The sequence below is a fragment of the Vidua macroura genome, chromosome 6, assembly GCF_024509145.1.
Source record: "Vidua macroura isolate BioBank_ID:100142 chromosome 6, ASM2450914v1, whole genome shotgun sequence".
NCBI classification, from domain to species: domain Eukaryota; kingdom Metazoa; phylum Chordata; class Aves; order Passeriformes; family Viduidae; genus Vidua; species Vidua macroura.
In genome coordinates, this window is record NC_071576.1 from 7,247,974 (window position 1) to 7,266,749 (window position 18,776).

The following is an 18,776-nucleotide window of genomic DNA, read 5'->3' on the forward strand; positions in this document are numbered from 1 at the left end:
CATGGATATGCCTCTAAATAGTACCCACAAGAGAAAAGATGCAGTGTTTGGAGACTTTGGAACTAAGGGAAGTTAGGGACAGGTTGCTTTATGGAAATTTTCTTTCCCCACGTTGTGTTGTCCATTTGTTCTTCCACATGGTCATGAACACCTGTGATACTTTCAAGACTATTTTCCCTAGTTAGCAACTACTGCAAAAAAGATTGATGCCATTTTTAAGAGGAGGAAGCACAGGAAATGTTCCTTCTGTTTTACTGACCTGACCTGTCTAGAAGTCTTAGATTAAGTATTTTCATCCTTTCAAAGTATACAGTAGTGCAGCAACATTTTCTTGGGTTGTAGCTGACCTGGTCTGTTGCAAGGTGTGCTCCTTCCCTTGTCCACTTATATTTATCTGGCCCTTGACTGACTCCACCATGAGCTGATATAAAATGCTAACTAAACAGAAAGCTTCTAATTTATTTTTGCTGGATGACTACTTTTGACAGTTTAGGGAGCCGCCTTGCTGTGGGGTCAAAGATAAAGAATCATCACACAGGTAAATGATGGGAAAATTTCGATGGGATCAAGAATGCTTCTTCCATTAACAACTGGCTCTTAGGCTGGTTTAGCTGTAATGTGAAACCTCACCCTCGATGGAGACTTGACTTCTATTGGCAAAAAGTGCTTTTGTCATTTGTACCAATTTTGGGTGTGAACTAAGCAATACCAGTTATACACAACACTTACCCGCTGTGAATGATGTGTGAGAGATTCTCTGCTTGAAAAACCAAATGTTTCACAATATGCCAAAGATTCTAAACCTCGAAATCATGCCCTAAAGTGACCTACCTTAGTATTGGGAATTATTTCCAGGTGCAGCTTCCAAATCTTGAGCTGACTGCTCATGTAAGGACCTAGGTTGTGACCTGATATAGTTAGAAATCTTGTAAAGCCCAAAGCTGAAGGGTGTTTAACGTTCAGAGCGCTGTCACTGCCCATAACAGAAGGACCAGGACCAGCTGCCCTCACTGATGCCAGTCCTGGGAAAACCAGGAAAATCTCTGCAGCTCCTGACCATCAATGCCACAATGAGCATAAATAAGTGGCTGTGGAGATGTTATCAGATGGAAAAAAACTCATTTCCCTGTTTGGACTAAAATGTTACCCAGGGAAGCTGCTTAGCAGAGCTGGGAGGAGCAGAGCACATTGGCCATGAGTCCTGGTGCCAGAGCAGGCTGCAGGGGAGGGGACGTGCTGGGATCTGCAGTTCTTAGGGGACAGCAGATGGTCACTGCTGTAAGCAGTGTCACCCCTTCACTCCCGACGGTGTCCTGGCAGCACTATGCCATCGTGGAGCCTCCCCACCCTTCCCAGCTCCATCCTGTTGCTGCTGTTCATGTTTGCCTCTGCAGCAGATCCCAGGGGCCACAGGAGGCCCCACGGGTGGGCAGGGACCTGTCCTGCTGTCCCAGCACAGTGGCTGGCACAGTCATTCAGCCATTTGCATTAGTGAGAAGCTGCTGGGATGCATTTTGAAGAAACAAGGGTGGAATTTCTCCTTCCTGTGGTGTGCTGGTAGGTCTTGCTATGCTGGATTACCACCTTTCCTATTTTTCTTTCATGGCTCATAATCCCTTGTGTGTAACATAAAGGTAGAGCATTTGCGTGGGCCTTTTCATCCGAGAGTGGCAAAACACTATTAGAAAGCTGGAGCTGAGGACTAGGAGAGGCAAGCTGAAATAACCACTTTTTGTCAAAGGATTAGAGCCATGATTTCCTCATATTCATCTCTGCGGTCTAACCACCACATGGGCTGTGGGCTGCTGACTTGAAATTATTCTGTTGTCCCATATCCAGCCTCTACTACCAAATTAGATTGAGTAAGAATCTGTGAAAGCCTTGTGGCTGCCTGGCTGAATAGTCACAGGCAAAATACCTGGCAAAAAGTCACAGGAAAGCTTAAAGTTTCACTTGGTTTAAATTTGTAGGCAGAGGGATTTCAGCAATAAGAGTAATTTTGCTTTAAAGGTGACCTGCAAATAATAGTTAAGGATTTGTAAGTCTCTCTTGTTAATTAAGAAAGGAGTAATAGACCTCATTTATTTCCAGGGGATATTTTTGTTTGGAATTCTTAAAAATACATAGATGCTCTAAAATGCTGTTACTAGTAGTTTTGTTCAGTGTCCCCTGAACAGTCTATCTGGTGGTTTGTTTTTTTTTTTTTTTGAAGTTCTCAGAATATCAGAGAACATGGATAATATATTCCATCTCTTAGCAAAGATTTCTTTTCTCCTGATACATAGATTCTACAATTAAATAAATATTATTAAAAACCCCCAAAGCAATGTGTTGTTTAATGCCTGGTTTCATTTGATTTCTCAGTCTTTTCAGATTCACTGGCAAAGAACTGGTTCCTTTAGCAAATTTCCTGTTAGTTATTCATAACCTGAAAGACAAAAAAAAGAACAAATACACATTTTTCTTTCTTACACTGGCCACCTTTGAGAACTTCTGTTGAAATAACTTACACATAAACAATATCTGGGGGAAAAGCAGGCTTAAGACTGATGGAAAGTGCCCAATATGCACAGAATTTGCATTATAAATACTTTGTTGGTCTGAGAACTTGAGCATAGATTTATGACATGCACTCTATACACTGCTTCCTTGCAGAGGATAAAACTCACTTGAGGTGTGTGGTACTGGAAAGCTGATACTAACACCCTTGAATCTGGAAGGTAAAATAATGATGTTTGGTTTCAAATTATGCAGCTTTAGGCCTTGATAAATACAGCAGTTCCAAGTAAATTCAGTCTAGTATTTTTTTTACCCAAGTGTCAACTGCAGGACAAATTCTTACATCATGTAATGGAGCAAAGGAGAAATTCACATTTACTCCATACTTCTCTCAAGCTGAACTACAGAGGGACAGCTAAAATTGTGTGTTGTGTCAGAAATGTGCCCCAAACCCTGGGGCAGCTGTGCTGGTTGCAAGGGCCAAATGCCACCCCAGGTGTCCAGAGGTGGAGGTCCACGGAGTGATGTTCCCTGTGGTGTGTGTGACTCTGCAATGGTGGGCAGTGGAGGACTGCAGACCTTTAGGGGAACCACAACTCTGCAGGGGAAAGAGTGCACCTAGCTCTGCTTTGAATGTCTGTGGCAGGTGTGGATTAGGGCATTATCAGGCCTTTTAAGCCATTAGGGGGAAAAAACCCCAAAACATAAACCCACCCAAATTATCCCCCCCTGCTCTTTTCTCAGGGAGAGGGAGCCAGTGGAGTGTGGCAGCAGTGGGTCACCCACGCTGCCTGCTGCTGCCTCCTGCCCTGCTGGGCATTTTCCAAGCTTTTGTCTGGCTGGAGCCAGCCTACTCACCTGTGTCCTGGTCACACAGCTACAGCAGACACCTTTCATGGCCTGTGTCTCAGCAGCTTCAGCCACCTTCTCCACTGGGTTTGGGAACGCTGCTGACTCCGCCTGGCAGCTCTCCAGGGAGAGGTGTGAGTTCTGTGATGACCTCTGCCTGATCTTCCCTCAGTGATCCCAAAGAAGAGCTCTGGAATGGGACAGTTTGCATCTGAAATCTTCCTAAAGCCATTTGAGACACTGCTGGAAGGGTTTATGTGTCATAGGGCATATGGGGCAGGAGGCAGAGCAAGAGGACCCCCAGAAGCCCCTTTGTTCTTTGCTTCTGTATTCTTGAAAGCAACATCTCACAATGGCCTCACCACAACCCAAATATTTTCTTAGTGTCATCTAGAGGTCGAAATAGATATATCTTCATGTTCTGGGATGTTGACCTCTTCGTACTACTGCTAGTAATTTAAAATCATACTGCTGCATGCTCATACTCAGTATTTCAGCTCCAATCCAGCAGCTGAGGAAAACATCAAGGAAGGAAAAAATTCTGCTCTCTTTCAGGAAATTTGTGTTAAGACATTAAAGAGGTATTTCAATTTGACTAGCCTAGCTCAAAAAGAAACAAGATCATCTGGGTGGGAATATTTTCACCCATTGTCTGAGGATCATGTCTGAACAAAGCACATGAAGCAGGAAGCCAGCTGTCATTTCAACAGGGTGGATGAGTGGTCTGAACACAAAAACAGAGCCAGACATGCCTGCTGTTGAATGCTAGCTCAGGCTCAGCCTGGTCTAACTTTGGTAAAGTCATTCAGCATCTTTGTTGCTGTTTCCAGATCGTTCACGATGAGGTAATAATTCTCATCTACTCCAAAGAGTATTGTGAGGTAATTAATTCATCTGTGTAAGGCACTTCAAAGATTAAATTATTATTATTATTATTACTAATTTTATAAATTCACAACATGGTATAGCTGACTTTCATCCATTACTTAAAACCTCTTTGATCTATATAATACAGTTGCAATTTATTATATTAGCAACTAAAGGAGCAACTTCAGATGCAACCTTAGAGGTGAAATGTCCTGTTTCTCTCAACATCCCCAGCCTGATTTGTAGTTCTAACAGTTGAAAGTTAGTTCAGGATACCTGCCAAGCACATTTCACTGCTTGTCCCTTTAAAACTGAGTGCAATGAAGAGAACATGTACCAGGCAGGCAATATTCTTAGACTGGAATGAGCACTGTGTCCTTGAATGTTATATATCGGTCAACCACCAGCATCTTCCAAGAGGATTGCAGTGCCATGCTCCCTGAGAGAAGGCTGGCTGACAAAGGAGAATTGCATAGGCTGTCCAAGTGGGTGCAACATGAATATGTGACGTTGGATGATGTAAAATGTGAGTAATTGCTGGTATTTCACATCAGCAAGGCATTGCCTCCACCATTTAGAAAGCTGTTTCTGCTGACACTAGCAATTTTTTGAGGAAATACTATTTTTCTCCTCTGTATGCTTTCAGATGCTGCTCTGCTTTTGAAAGAAGTGAATGACTCACATGACATTGCCTTTTGTAGCTGGTGTGAGGTATGTCATGTAGAGTTTGTTTCAAGAATTTTGTGTGTAGCTGGATGTGGAGGGACTGTTCTTCTGATTGAGAAACAGAATAGGAAATATTAGAGGTTTAAAATCTCTCAGCTGTATGGTTCAGTGGGAAATAGTACTGAATTCATGATGTGTTGAACACATGCAGAGAAATAATTTTATCACCTGTTTGAAAGCTTTCTATCCTGTTACTTAAAGGAAGGTGAAGTGTAGAAAATATGTTTCTTGGAAATAGCTCTGGTAATACCCAGTTCAATCCACTATTCAGTATGTTTATTGGACTGTCAGTGGTTCTCTAAAAACATTCAAAGTCTCAGTGTGGGTTGGAGTGCTTGCTACAAATAGGTCTCAGCCGTTTTGCTAATTTTTGGTATAATGTAGCCCTTGAGCAGAGACTTTGTTCTTTCTCATAATGGTCTGGTGATGTCTCTATCTGCAGATCTGGAAACTTCACAGTGACCATTCCACCTTCTACTTAGGAATGAGAAACTAGAGGAGTTCCTCATGGCCCTGCTCTTCTACCTACCTTTTCACCTGGGAAAAACTGCCCTGGAATTACCTGGAAAAGGAATGCAGATCCTTGATTTTGTGAGTGCATTAGGGATACAAGTACATAGAGCTTGCCTCAGCAAATCTGGAATCGTAGATCAGCCTTTTGGGTAAGAATCAGTGGGATTCTGCTTGTGAGGAGGAACTGCTGGCTACATTGGGATGTATGGGACACTACAAAAACCCCTTGGTCTCACATTTTATGTCTCCCATCTCCCTGTCCTCTGTGCTCTCCAGGACACAGGCTCCTCTGCCTGGAGAGAAGCAGATTTTCTGACAGGGTTTGAACCCTGCTTTGCCCCAGCCCTTCCCTGAGTGCTGAGTTCTGTTGTGCACGTGCCACAGCATTACCACAGTCTCCTGTTCAGGGTGGTGGCAGGGTTCAGTCCTGCTGCAATGGGGCCACCAAATAATCTGGGTCCACAAGGTGATTTGAATAAATAATTTCTACTACCACTGATGTTAAATCTGTGTGAGTCCCCTGGACCAAATGACCATCCCTTAATGCCCTTTCCCAGGACTAACATTAGCATCCAGCCATTTCTGCCTGCAAAACAGAGCAGCAAATTGTCACAACTGAGTCTGCTGCGAGTTAATTTGTGCTGTGGGTGACATTGCTTTAAGACTTCATTTCTAAATACTTTGCAAAGCAGGTTCTGATGAGTCTTAGGTGCTAGAAACATGTTATGGCATGAGGAATAAGTGCTAGGAAAGCAGTTCCCAAGTTAGGGTGTGTGACCACATTTGCTGCCTTGCAGAGTGGAAGTGGGGATGCCAGGGGAACAGATCAGGAGCTGCTGTGTTAGAGGGTTATGTGCCTTGGGAGAAAGCACTGCAGAATTACAAGCTATGATTGTAACAAACTTCTGTGATTTTCTGGAGTCTAATAGTTTCTGGAATTGGTTCACCATTCTCCTAAATCACTTAATGATTACTTGCTTCACAGTTCATGAAGCCTTGATATAACGACAGGCAGATTTATCTGGATTGAAGAATAAAGTGTTGGAGGATTGGTGTCCCTAAGGAATTGATTTGTTCTACATCCATAGATTTACAGATGTTTCTTTCATTGCTCAAGGAACAATTTATAAACAAAGAAGACCATCAGCACTCTTCAGTACACAAAGGTCCTAGAATCAGCTGAAGTGCTCTGGACTGCAGTTCACAAAGAGATTGCCTTGCTCTTGGCTGCTAAAGGACAAGGAGGCCACACCATGGGTCAGGACACCTCACTCTGTCATTGACTGGTGTGGTAAATGCAGCAATAGACTGAAACAAAGGGGAGTTCAGACCTATTGAAATATAGGGTTGTGTTTCCTGGACCAAGGGACCTTTGGTTAGTAGGGATCAGCTATAAGCTACTGGATAAACCCTGCCAGATGAGACTTTTCAGTGCATTGTGCCCTGCAGTGCCCTCAAAGTGAGTCCTGCCTGTTGGTGGGAAACACATACCGAGTACTGTCCTTTTCTACAATAGTGCTTTATTTAGATTCATTACCATCCCTGAAGGGAAGTGCTTGCTTGTCAGGATTATCTGAATGGAGGGTTAAGAGAAGATTAAAGAACAGGCACCTACCATGCAGAAGCAGGAATTCAGGATATTGATCTACTGAAGTATAAATACCAGTAAGGAAAATAAAATTACAAAAGGTAATTTTAGGTCCTATTTAATGTTGAAGTTCAACCTTAATTGTTTTAGTGTCTTAGCTGAATTGGAGAAGCAGGGGGATGTTAGTCATGCTGTGAAGAAGTTTCTGGTATTACATCTTCTTTCCCTATTTGAGACCTCCCATTTCTTGCTGTCCACATGGTCTTATTACAAACTCATATGTGCTATATTTCAAATCAAATGTATCAAGGACTGTCTTTCCCCTCCTGTGGAGTAAAATTCTGGAATGATCTTCCACTGAAATTAGTGGGGGCAAGCAAGAAAACTACTGTGTTTCTGAAGGTGGAGTTCTGAGAGCTTGTGAAAGGGATTTCGTAACTACAGAATAGAACTGGAACGGCATAAAATTACACTTGTGATAAGAATCCTTGGGTTTCTGATAGGCTGACGTATTTGGGTAAATGTGAAAGAAGATTGCATAGTCATTTGTTTTCCTGTATCTATCCCACATAAATCCCATGCTCAGGGCTGTTGCTAGTGGCCTGCTCAGGGAGAAAACTCCTCCCCCTTCCTCCAAGATATAATTTAATTTCAGAGGCTCTTTTGCTTCCCTGCGTAGTGCTGGCAACGTGCCACAAGGAGAGACAGACTGGAGGCAAGACATGCCAGTGCCACTTCAAGTTTCTCCTTAGTGATGCCTGTAATTAGCTCCCAGTTAAACCAACAGACAGATTACTTGGAGACAGGGCTTGGTGACCCACCTAGCCCTTTATCAGCCTCGTGCTCACATATGACAGGCACATCCAACGCTGTGCGGTCCTCCAGCAGCTCTTCTTGCAGGCCCAGTGAGATAACAAGACAGAAAACAAAGCTGGCTATTCCTGCTCCTTGTTGGTGTGTTTGGGGGTTCCTGCCATTTGGGCTGCCTATCTGAGAGGCTTAACTCATCTGTTGGGTCTAATTTTGTCCATCATGAGCCAGACCTGATGGTCTGAATAGCTCCTCAGCTGTCTTGAACCTAAACCACTGATACTTGTAGAAATATCAGAGTCCCCTCAAGAGAACACCTAAGATCATCCAGGCTTCAGAATTCATTGCTTCTGTGCATTAAACAGTCTTTGGAAAAAAAAGTATTGGAAGGGGGTCCTGTCAGAGAAAGTCAGGATGAATCTGGACATCTTTTGCTTCTTGTGACTTTGTCCTTTGTTGATGCCCTGCTGATTTTTGGAAATCCAAGCCTGAGGGTTTCACGATTTTTTTCTAGTTCAGGAAGATCTTGTAAAATAACATTAAAAACAACTAACCAGTTTTCCAAAGCAGTGAGCATGAGGCATTTCCCCACTGGAGACAGCTTGGGAAGATTCATCTCTGAAATATGTGACTAAGGACAAAAACTCACCAGCAGTGGATGAGACATGAATGGAACAAGGGCTATTATTTCTGTCCTGCATTTTCTTTCTCCTTTAGTTTCTGGTTCTGTTTCCAACCCTTTCATGTCTTTTGGGGGAAATCTGCTGAATTTTATTAGCAATTATCCTTGAGAAGCCCAGAGTAATTGTTTCAATTTATTAAGGAAGGGTTGGGTAGAAAGCTTTAGAGCTGTAGCCCATCAAGGAAGGGCAGATAAAACCAACTCTTCTGTGTGAGAAGAGGCTGGAAGCTTTTAGGCCAGCAGCACTCCCAGGAACTGGCAGACAGTCGGGTGGATTACAGGGGAAGCAGAGGAAATAGAAAGCTCTTTGGTTTGGAATTTCCTTAGTGTTTGATCTGAATTGGTTTAAAATACAGGCTTGCAGTGTCAGCCGGCCCTGTTTAGAGGCGGTCCCGAAGCGCTTCGTGGGCCTTTTTGAAGAGCAGTAAGTGGTGACTCCGGGAGAGCCAGACCCACAGCTCCAGGCTGCAGGTGACAAAGCCAGCCCTGGGGATCCCTGCCCCCAGGGCTTCCGTGCTGGCTTCAGGAAGGGCTCATAAGCGATGCAGGATCAAAGACAGCAGCCTGACGTGTGGGCATGCAGCTTATACGTTGTGTGGGGCAAGAAAAACCGTCTGGGCCCCAGCCCCAGCCCCTGTGGCCCCACCAGCACTGCCCAGCTGCTCTCGAAGCATCTGAACCAGCTCCAGAGGGGTCCCTTCATGGTGGTGTCAGCCAGCATGTTGGTTTGGGTGCCTAAAATCCACACTAGCTTCTCAGGAACTGTCACTCTTTCTGTGTCCCTATTGTCCAGAGCCCCTTCCCTGAAAACACTGTTGCCTTTTTGTTATAAAAAAGACTGTGATATTTTAGAGAAGATATGTTGGTGAAGTTAGGGGTGTCCAGGGCCTACCTTGCCAAGGTGTAGTGTATCCTCATCCTCGAGGAATGGCACAGCAGCACCACATGCCCAGTGCAAAGCAAGCCAGTCCCTTCTGGGGACTCTGTCAAGGGCCTCAGTAGCCCAGGGTCAAGGTCTCTGTTGCACGACACAAGTGAATGCCCAGGACAATAAATGTCTTGTGAGCCAAGGAGTCACAGAGACCTATGGGATCATGAGACAGAGAAGTGTCCTGATCTTCCTGCAGCTCTGTCTCATCTCATAACCAATTCCAAAAGTGTTTCTGGTGAGCTGCTGACAACTGATTTGGCCACAATGAATTGCAGCAGAGCTCCGGGTACCAGACTGGAGAGCTGTAGCCCTGGTATGCACAAGTGTTGCTGAATACACGGAGCAGAAAACTTTAATGGGCTCAACATGAAAGTCAGCAGGGCAAAAATCAGTGCAGCCCTGAATCTTACCCCTGCCTCTTCCACTTAGTCTTAAAAGCAAATCATTGGGTGCCTGCTGGTTGCTATTTATGCCTGCATAAATTTTCTCTTCTGCCAAGTCTGAGATAGCATAAAGACAAGTCTAGCAAGGGAGGGAGACAATGCACCTGAAGGGCAGCATGTGCAGGGAGTACAGGTAAGAAGGGGCTGTGCTTGGATATTAGAAGTGTAGGATTCCCCCCTCTGAATGGGGAAGGTGGTGCATGGCTATTTCAGAGTGGTGGAGACCAACCAGGTTCAGCAGTGATGGTCCCAGCTGTGGGCTGAAATGGGAGACAGATTGATAGTGAGATTTAAGAAAGAACCAGAAGGCAGGAGAGGATGAGAAGGTGTTTGGAAAGGGAGAGAAACGAAGGGAATGATGAGGACAAGAAAAAGGGGGTTTTAAACTGGTGATGAAGATGGTGTGGTTTAACCCTGGCCAGCAACTAAACACCACCAAAAATGGTTAATGGAAGGAAAATGTAATGGCAGAGAGATTATACACTGTACTGGTGTTGGGGACTCTTTCCTCAGCCATGCATGTCCTCACACAATGTTTCCTTTCCCTGGCAATACAAAGAAGCAGTCCCCACACAGCACTCCAGTCCCTTGGCATCCCCTCAGAGCAGTTTCATGAAAACTTTCAGTCAGTTGGTGTGAAACTGCTGCCAGTCCCCCAGAGGAGTCACAAACATGCACCTGCCTCCCTGCAACAGTGCTCCAGGCAGCCTTGCTCCTGGCTGGGTGGGAGAACCTGGGTTTCTTTGCAATCAAGAGGAGAAAGTAACCCACAAAAGGATGGAGTCAAAGGGGGCTGGAACTGCTGTCCCAACAGGGCTCCCATTACAGTGTGTCCCATACCAAAAGGTGTTGGACACAGAATAAGAATGTGTTTCCCCTGGATCCTGACACATCAGCTCTTCACCAGGCACTGTGGGAGCAGCCTTCTCTGCCAAATTCTTGCTCCCAAATCCTGATGAGCAGAGTCAACCTTCTCTCTGGTTGGACAGGGAGGGTCATGACAGCATTTCATTACTTACTGGGTGGCCCTAATGTCTGTGCTTATCAGAATCAGTTGGAGGAACTTACTGCTATAACTTGGATTTAAGAGCTGGATGCAGCTGGGTAGAACAGGCAGCTCTGCTGCCTCCTCAGCTACTTCTGTTGCCTGGTGAAAGGGAGTGATGGAGACAAGCAAGAGATCTAGTGGTGAACAACCACCAGCATGAAACTGTGTTCTTGAGTATTTCCATCACAGTGGGGGTTGGAGGCTGGGTTGGGTTGGGATGTTGGCATCCAGATTGTGGAAAGACACAGGCTGGAAAAGAGCTGTATTTTAAAGCCCTCATGATGTAAGGCAGGCACTGTGTGAGGAGAGGGCTCACTGAGTTACTCATAGCAGGGTGGCTGACTACAGCTGCCTTCAGAGTTAGGCTAATGCTTGAGCCTGTTATAATATAGGGCACTTCCCATACCATGCTGCAATTATATAAACATAATCTTTTCCAGGCTGACTCATTCCAGCCTTAAATGTTATCTGGATCCTCCCAGACCATTATATGAACAGCCAAGTACAAGAGCTAAAGGACAGAACTGGTTAACTCTCTTAATTATAAGATGGTTAGGAATTTTTTGAGCACACATGGGTTTGGATGAAATGGAAACTGTGGGGAAGGTTACATTTGATGAGTTATTTTTTTAACATGAAAAATGTTTAGATTAAAAGCTGAGACACTCTTGATAGTGTATCAGCCCCAGTTTTGCTGTATTTCCTTAGAACCCAGCTGTGAGTTCATGGTGGTGTTGAAGCTGTTGCTTTTCATTCCAATTCACCATAGCAACATTTTAATGAAATCTTATACACTTATGTTGGTAAAGTGCTTTCTCTGCCAGATCTGCCAAATGTCTGTATGTTCACACGAAATTACTGGCATTTCACAGAAGTGTTTTCCCTGAAATTGTAGAAAGGGATGCTTAGGTGGAGATCATCTTCAGCTTACACTTACATGATTTGTAAAATACAGCATTAAAATCCTATCTTGACACTATTCCAGACTGGAATTTGAGAGTTCCTGCAGACCTGTTATTTGTGTATGCTAGCATTAGTCCCTTTGTGCCTCCAATGCTAAGGAAGGAATAGGTGTGTCTGGCTTTCTCCTTTTAAGTTATGAGGATTGTGCAACCTTTCTGTGGTGCCAGTTTCCTTATGGGCATTTGTCACGATGGGAACAATACTGAGTGTTGCCAAAGCTGCATCAATGGGGCAAACAGGGCTGTGCTGGCCTCCTCTTTCTTTTATGCATGAACTCACCCCTTCCCCTTCACAGCTCTGAGAAATCAATATTGCTATGTCAAGTCAAGAATAAATATTGTTATGTTACTAGAAGCCGTGATGCTTTTTGCTCACTCTTTCAAATTTCTTACAAGTCCTGTCCTGAAGCTGGTTGCTCCAGGATGTTTTCCTGACCTTTTTTTGTATTTTCTTAATTAGCAGCTGTGTCCTAGACATGGGAGGTGCCTTCTAGTTCAATACTTATTTTAGGAAACTTTACTTCACTCAGGTCTTTTGGTTTAGTGCCTCACCTCAGGGAAGAAAGCACTGGGAGAAAGAAGGGTGAAGACCCCTGGCTTTCTTTGTCTCTAATTATTAGTGTTATATTCTCTTCCTGGCTTCTACATAGGTTTCTCTGCTAAACTAAGATCTTAGTTCCCAGACACCACATGAGCTGTATAATGTTAAAAGGAGAATCTGGGTTTCATAATTTAAATTCAGGTTTAAGTACCTGGGATCATTTTAAGTTTCTCTTCTCTGGTACTCTGAAGGCAGAATGCTGTTCTTTACCAGAATCCATAAGGAACCCAAATCATTGGAGTTGTTTTGGGAGTTTTCTTTGGCAAAGGGCCATGCTGTGCGTGCAGAGTCAAGCCTCTTTTCCCTTGTATGTATGTGAAGCATCAGCAGGATTGTGGCTGGTGGGAACCAGGTATGGAGATACGTGGTTTTCTTGATTAAAAAATCAGTAAATAGAAGTCCAGGGATGGTAAATAGAACTAAAGTGTTGTAGAAAAATGTGCTTGCCACACTAAAGGGCTGAAAGGTACTATCTTCATGGACTGCTCTGCATTGATATTTCTGGGGTGATGGCAGCTGGGAATCAAGGTCTGGACCACTTGATGTTATCAGGAAGGGAAGGGACACATCAGGAGCTGGTGAGCTGATGTGGAGACAGACTTTCCTGTGCAGCTGGCAGGACCAAGCCTGACCTGTGGGGATCTGTAGGTTAGCAGGGAAAATGTGTTTGCATTCCCATGAGGGTGAGTTGTGCCATCTCCAGGAGAACAGAGTGGCTGCTGGGATGTGTGCATTACCCTCTGCTTAATGGGCACTTCCATGATGGACAGTCATTTGGCTTTGTGTGACCATCTTGAGCTCAAGTGGGTGGCGACAGCATCTCTTTGGCTTCCACTGGGCAAATTGCTGCTTCTTTAACAAAGGCCCTTTGTTGTTCTTGGGCATGTTTTGCATTTCGTCTTGGAGATACATCAGGCACCTCCTTCCTGGTTTTCAAGTTTATTGTCTCAGCGTTGTCCTGGCTTTTTGCCCCCAATAGCTCTGCTTGCTGCTCTTCCAGTGATGTCAGGAAGAGTTTTTTAATTGACTGCAGTGGGAACTGGGTTAGATCAGTGCTGGCCACTTTTGAGGGGCCCGTGCAGAGAGCTCAGTCTAGATAGCATAGCAGGGGAGCCTCGCCTGCTCCTCTCAATCAGCTTTGTTCTCTGTCAGATCTAATTAACTCAGCCATACAATATTTTGCATTTTCTTCTTCTGAGGCAACGCAGAAGTCCCATCTTTCTCTTGGACAGTGGGTCTCCGCGTGCTGTTAATGAGGATCTACCAGCAACAACTTTATTGCTCTGGTGGAATGCCAGCTTGGCATAACCCCATGAGTCATTCAATGCTCTGTTCAGAGGACTGAAAGGACAACTGCTATTAATTTTGTGCTCTTGTTTGCTGCCTTAGGAGAAAAACATCATTGCACAAAGATCAGAGCTTCTTTGAGGTAAAAAATCACACAGATAAACAGAGAGTGTGACTGAGTGTCAGCCCAGAGCGTGTCCCTCCCTTGCACACACACCCAAATGCTCCTTTCTGTTTTTGGTTCCCCCAGCAGTTTATTTGTAGGGCCGAGTGCATAGAATAAAATTTTACCTCCAGGACCTAGGTGTCCCTGCAAAATATCATCTCTGCCCTTCAGCCCAAACCTTTTCCCCTTGGAGCCCTAAGCTGGGGAGTTTCAGTCCCTTGGTGGCTCTTGGACTCTAGACAGTTCCCACCACAGCCTAAGGTCCCTCTGGGGAGTCTGCTCTGCAGATTTCTTCTCATCATTGGCCTCATTGTTTCATCTCTGTAGGTAAGAAATTTTACACTCTTTCATTTCCATTGCCCTTGGTGACATTTTAGATGCCAATCAGCTCCTCTGGTCTGCCACATACAGCTCCAGCAGCCATTTGTGAGACTTGCCATGCAGCAGGGCTTCAGCAGAATCAATACAGAATATCTGGGCCCAAATTATACTTTGTACTTCATAAACTGGGAAGCTTTTCCTTGAAAGAGTGGAACTGTGGATTTAGTTCCAAGGATAGCCAGCAGTCCCAGTGATGCCATCTTTTCAAGAACAGACTTGGTAGAGATCAGATTTATAGGGATTTGATTCAGTTTATGCCAGGGATGACAAATGTTACATAGGAGTGAAAAGCCAGATTTTATTTTTTTAATCAGCAAGCAGACACTTGGAGGTGAGATGCAACGAGCTGCTATTTGGTAGTGATATTTTCTCTGATAATAATGCTGTCATTCAGGGTGGAGATCATCTTGTCTGCCTGCAGCTGCCTAAACACTCTCTGTCCAGTCAGACCATGCCTTCAGCTGCCTGAACAGCCACTGTGGAATGAAGAAGCTCAGCCAGAGAGTGAATTGTTGCTTCTTGAGACAGATGTGTGTGATAGGAGCCCCCACAGAGTGACTCATCCCATCAGTCTCTTTCCATTGATTATTGAGGGAAACTGGGTGGTGATCTCAGGTTAGACTAGCCAAGACTATGCCAAACTGGTCAGAGTTGAGCAAGATGGAATCCATCTGAGCTCACTCTGTTTCTAGCTTCATCTCTCTGCATACCTTTAAAAAACCAGTGCTTTCAAATCTTCACTGGTCCATGCATGGATTTTGTAGTGCCATAAGGAAGGATAAAACCTTTCTCACTAGGAGAGGGGCCACTGGACTGAGGATTTGGTCTGCACAGGAGGAACAGGAGAGTAGGTTCTGAGAGACCTGAGAGAGCCTGAAGCTTGCAGATACAGTTCTCTTGGTTATCTGATGGCAAAGCACCTATCATAGGGCTTGTTTAAAAATCATAAGTTTTCTGTAGAAATGAAATATGCCTTAATATAAGCTTAAGCAGAAATTAATCAAAACTTCTGAAAATCACAATGGGGTTTGTTTCCTTGCTCATGATTCATTCCAACTTCTTCAGTCTTCGTGACTTTTAGTTTTTAATAATGTTCTGATCAGAAATTACTGATACACTTTATTCCAAAAAAGTAATTTTGTTACTACATTGTACTTTAAACATACACTTTTGATGGTAATAGAAACAGAACCTTTTCTCCTGATTAATAGTAAACACAAAATCTTTCAAGCCTGGGTATGCCATCGGAGAGGAATTCCATTTCCCATCCAGCAGTGGTTAACAGCAGTATCACTGCAGTACTTTTAACTGCAATAACTCAGGACTACTGAGTTATCAGTAAATAATTTTTGCTCTGTTAAAGTGTATGGAAAACTCCCTTTGAGACTTAACTCTTCTTTTGCCTGGAAATGAGAAATTAAGAATTGCCTTCATGAATGCTACAGCACTGTACATGCAAAGCCTTTGGACATGTCTCCAGCACATGACCGGTGAGTCTGGTATTTCTTGAGAGTGTGAAATTTGCTGCACATGCTCCTGTAATTGTTCTGTGCTCTGGGATCATTGGGTGCATCCTGAGCATCTTGGCTTTATACATTACAGACACAGTCATGTAATTGGTATGCAAAGGAACCAAAGTCTCAGGGAGCTTCACTGGCATGTCTGCAATCCATGCTGTGTGCACGCTCACTCCAGACATAAACACAAGGGGTTTTCAAGGTGCTGAGGGTACAAGCGTGGTTTATTTGTTTTCCCCCGGGGCAGAGCAGGCATTCTCTGCTAAAGGAGTCAAGGTTCTTTGCTGGTTTACCTAGGAAATATTACAAACTTGTCCCACTCTCTCCTGTTTTTCTTTTCTTCATTGTGCCAAGCAGATTAACAGGACAGGCATCACTGGAGCTCATTGTAGTGAGTTAAAATCCTGGATGTGCACACCCCATGGGACAGTGGAGGAGAAGAGGAAGAAGAGGAAGACTAAGAACAAGGACAACTGGTTCCTCTATCCTAAGAGATGTCTTCAGTTTGCCACCCTGAGAAGCCCCAGAGGAAGGCTGAGCAGTGGCAGCACTGTGCTCCAGAGAGCAATGGCAGAAGGTGACTGCAGTCAGAGCAGCTGGCAGCAGTGGTGTCTGTGGGACAGCATGGTTTCACTTTGCTCAGTAAATCACTTTGAAATTGCAGCTTAAGATGCTCAACTCATTTGTCAGAGCTGGGGGAGTTTGAGACACAAGAGACTGGGCTGGGTGAGTGGAGATCTAAGCTGTAATTCCTGGTCCTTCATCTTAATGCCTTCTTCAGGCCATTTTTGAGAAGATTATTTCCCTGGCTGATTTTGACAATTGCTTTGACACCTGCAGATGAATATGATTATTGATTTCAATGTCAACTCTGTTTTTCTAAACAGTTAGCAAAACAATCAAGAGACATGACGTAGTAGAGCCAAAAAAATGGTGAAATTTTGCTTCTGAAGGAAACTATTCCAGAATCTCTACTATATTGTGTTCACTTCTTTTTTTTTTTTTTTTTTTTTTTCCATTTCCTTTCATATATTTTTTTTTTTCTTGGATAGAATTAACCTTAGTTATGACTATTTTACCTATAAAACTATCTGTACCTGCCAAATATTAAAATGTTAACTTGGAAATTTTAGCATGGAATGTTAGCATGGAAATTTAGGATGAAATCCTGACTTGGTAATAGCTGATAAACATGAATGGAAAAATAATGGATTATTAAACTGTTCAAGAAAACCACAGGTGTAATATTTTATTATTGCTAAGAAGAGAAATTTGACACATTAGTGCCAGTTTGGAAGTTTTCCAGTAAAATATAGGAATGCAGGATAAGAAGAATACAATTATTTTACCCTTGCAATATGTGGTTCAGCTTTTAAAAGGATGAAAATTCTCAGCACAATTATGATGAGAAATGTACTTCTTCTGGAGTAACCTATAGCCCAGGGACTGGGTCACTTCTGTGGGATGGCCCTGCACTGCCTGCTTGAGACAGACACTTGGAGTGCAGGTTCACAGCTAACACTTAGTCTTCTCACTTAGACCAGCACATGTGGTATTAAATGCCTAAGTAGCATTGTGGCCTAGGCTTGTTTTCCATGTGTCAGGTGAGTCCTTTTACCATTGGATGAGGCTGCTGTGGCCTGCAGCTTCTCTTTAAGCTTTTCATTAGACATCCGTTCTGGTACACAGCAAAAATATTTAAATATGACCTCTTAGAAATTTTAGGGGATGGAAACCTTCTCCCAGAGAATAAATATAAATATATATTTAGAACTGTGTGTGGCTTCTATATCTTCCTCATATAAATGATGGTGCACTCTTTATTCTCTGAGTACATGGTCTAGAGCAAGGGGTCCCTGCCCTTGGCAGGGGAGTTGGAACTTGATGATCTCTAAGGTCCCTTCCAACCCAAACCATTCTGTGATTTCATTCAAAATTAACATTTCTAGGTTATACCTTCATTCCGGGCAGACAGGTTAGCAATCATATGATCTGAAAAATGGTGGTGAGATGCTGGTTTTTGGCTTCTTTTTTCTTCCTCTGTCAAGGCTGGGATTGAAGTCTTCGAGACGATATTTTGCATTCAGGCTTAGGTGTTTATTTCTTATCTATATTACAAGTGGTGAGTTTTACAGCATTCTACTAACAAGGCAAAAAATGGCTAACTATCTCTTGTAACAAGGTCTTTTAAGGCTAAACTATCCAATTAATGGATAGTTATGACACCTAGCAATGACACCTAAAATATTTTTACTTTTAACCCAATAACTAATCAAAGTCCACAATGTGGACTTTTCTGTCCAATTACAAAATATCACCCATGAAGAAGAAGGAAGAAGAAGGTAAAGAAGAACAACAAGCCGCTGCTCTAAAACCTCCATCTTGCCCCATATATATTGCTATATTCTAAAACCTTAAACTCTAAGTCTTCCGCCCAGTGATATTACACACTTCTAATCAAGATACACACCCATAATCCCAGTGCTATCAATCAATTTTGGAAGCCTTCTCCATGGCCTCAGGTATAGTATTTTCTTGCAGGTCTGTGCCCTTCAGAACAGAAAGTTTAAAATTCTCAGCATCCAGGACTCCAACAGTGAGACCTTAAGATGGGGCTTTAGCTGCAGGTTTTCTGGGCCAAAGCATGTGCGAGTGTCCTTCCCAGCTGCACGGGCGACTCCTGGATGGTGCACACCTGGCAGAACATGCAGGAGGCAGCTGTGCTATCACTGCCCTGTGGCAGCATGGTTTCTACATGATGCAGAAAGATATTGGCCAATACCTGGAGCTAGGAAGGTTATGGAACATCTTCTCCTCTTAGTCCTGGGAGAAACCTGTCAGCTCCTGCATTAGGAGTCCTCTGTGTGCGAAAGGACAGGTGCAGCTGTGTCCCTCTAGCTGCAGCA

General features: G+C 43.7%; 1 protein-coding gene across 1 annotated transcript; it reads left to right on the forward strand.

Moving 5' to 3' along the window:
• Window positions 1-1,194: 1,194 nt before the first annotated feature.
• On the forward strand, window positions 1,195-16,821 carry PPP1R36 (protein phosphatase 1 regulatory subunit 36). The gene is given in 10 exon segments (XM_053979682.1): window positions 1,195-1,425; window positions 2,656-2,720; window positions 3,846-3,929; window positions 4,623-4,741; window positions 4,862-4,905; window positions 5,401-5,532; window positions 8,891-8,958; window positions 9,387-9,451; window positions 9,454-9,488; window positions 16,168-16,821. Coding segments are annotated over 10 exon segments (1,215 nt in total). The 3' UTR covers window positions 16,540-16,821.
• The last annotated feature ends 1,955 nt before the right edge of the window (window positions 16,822-18,776 follow it).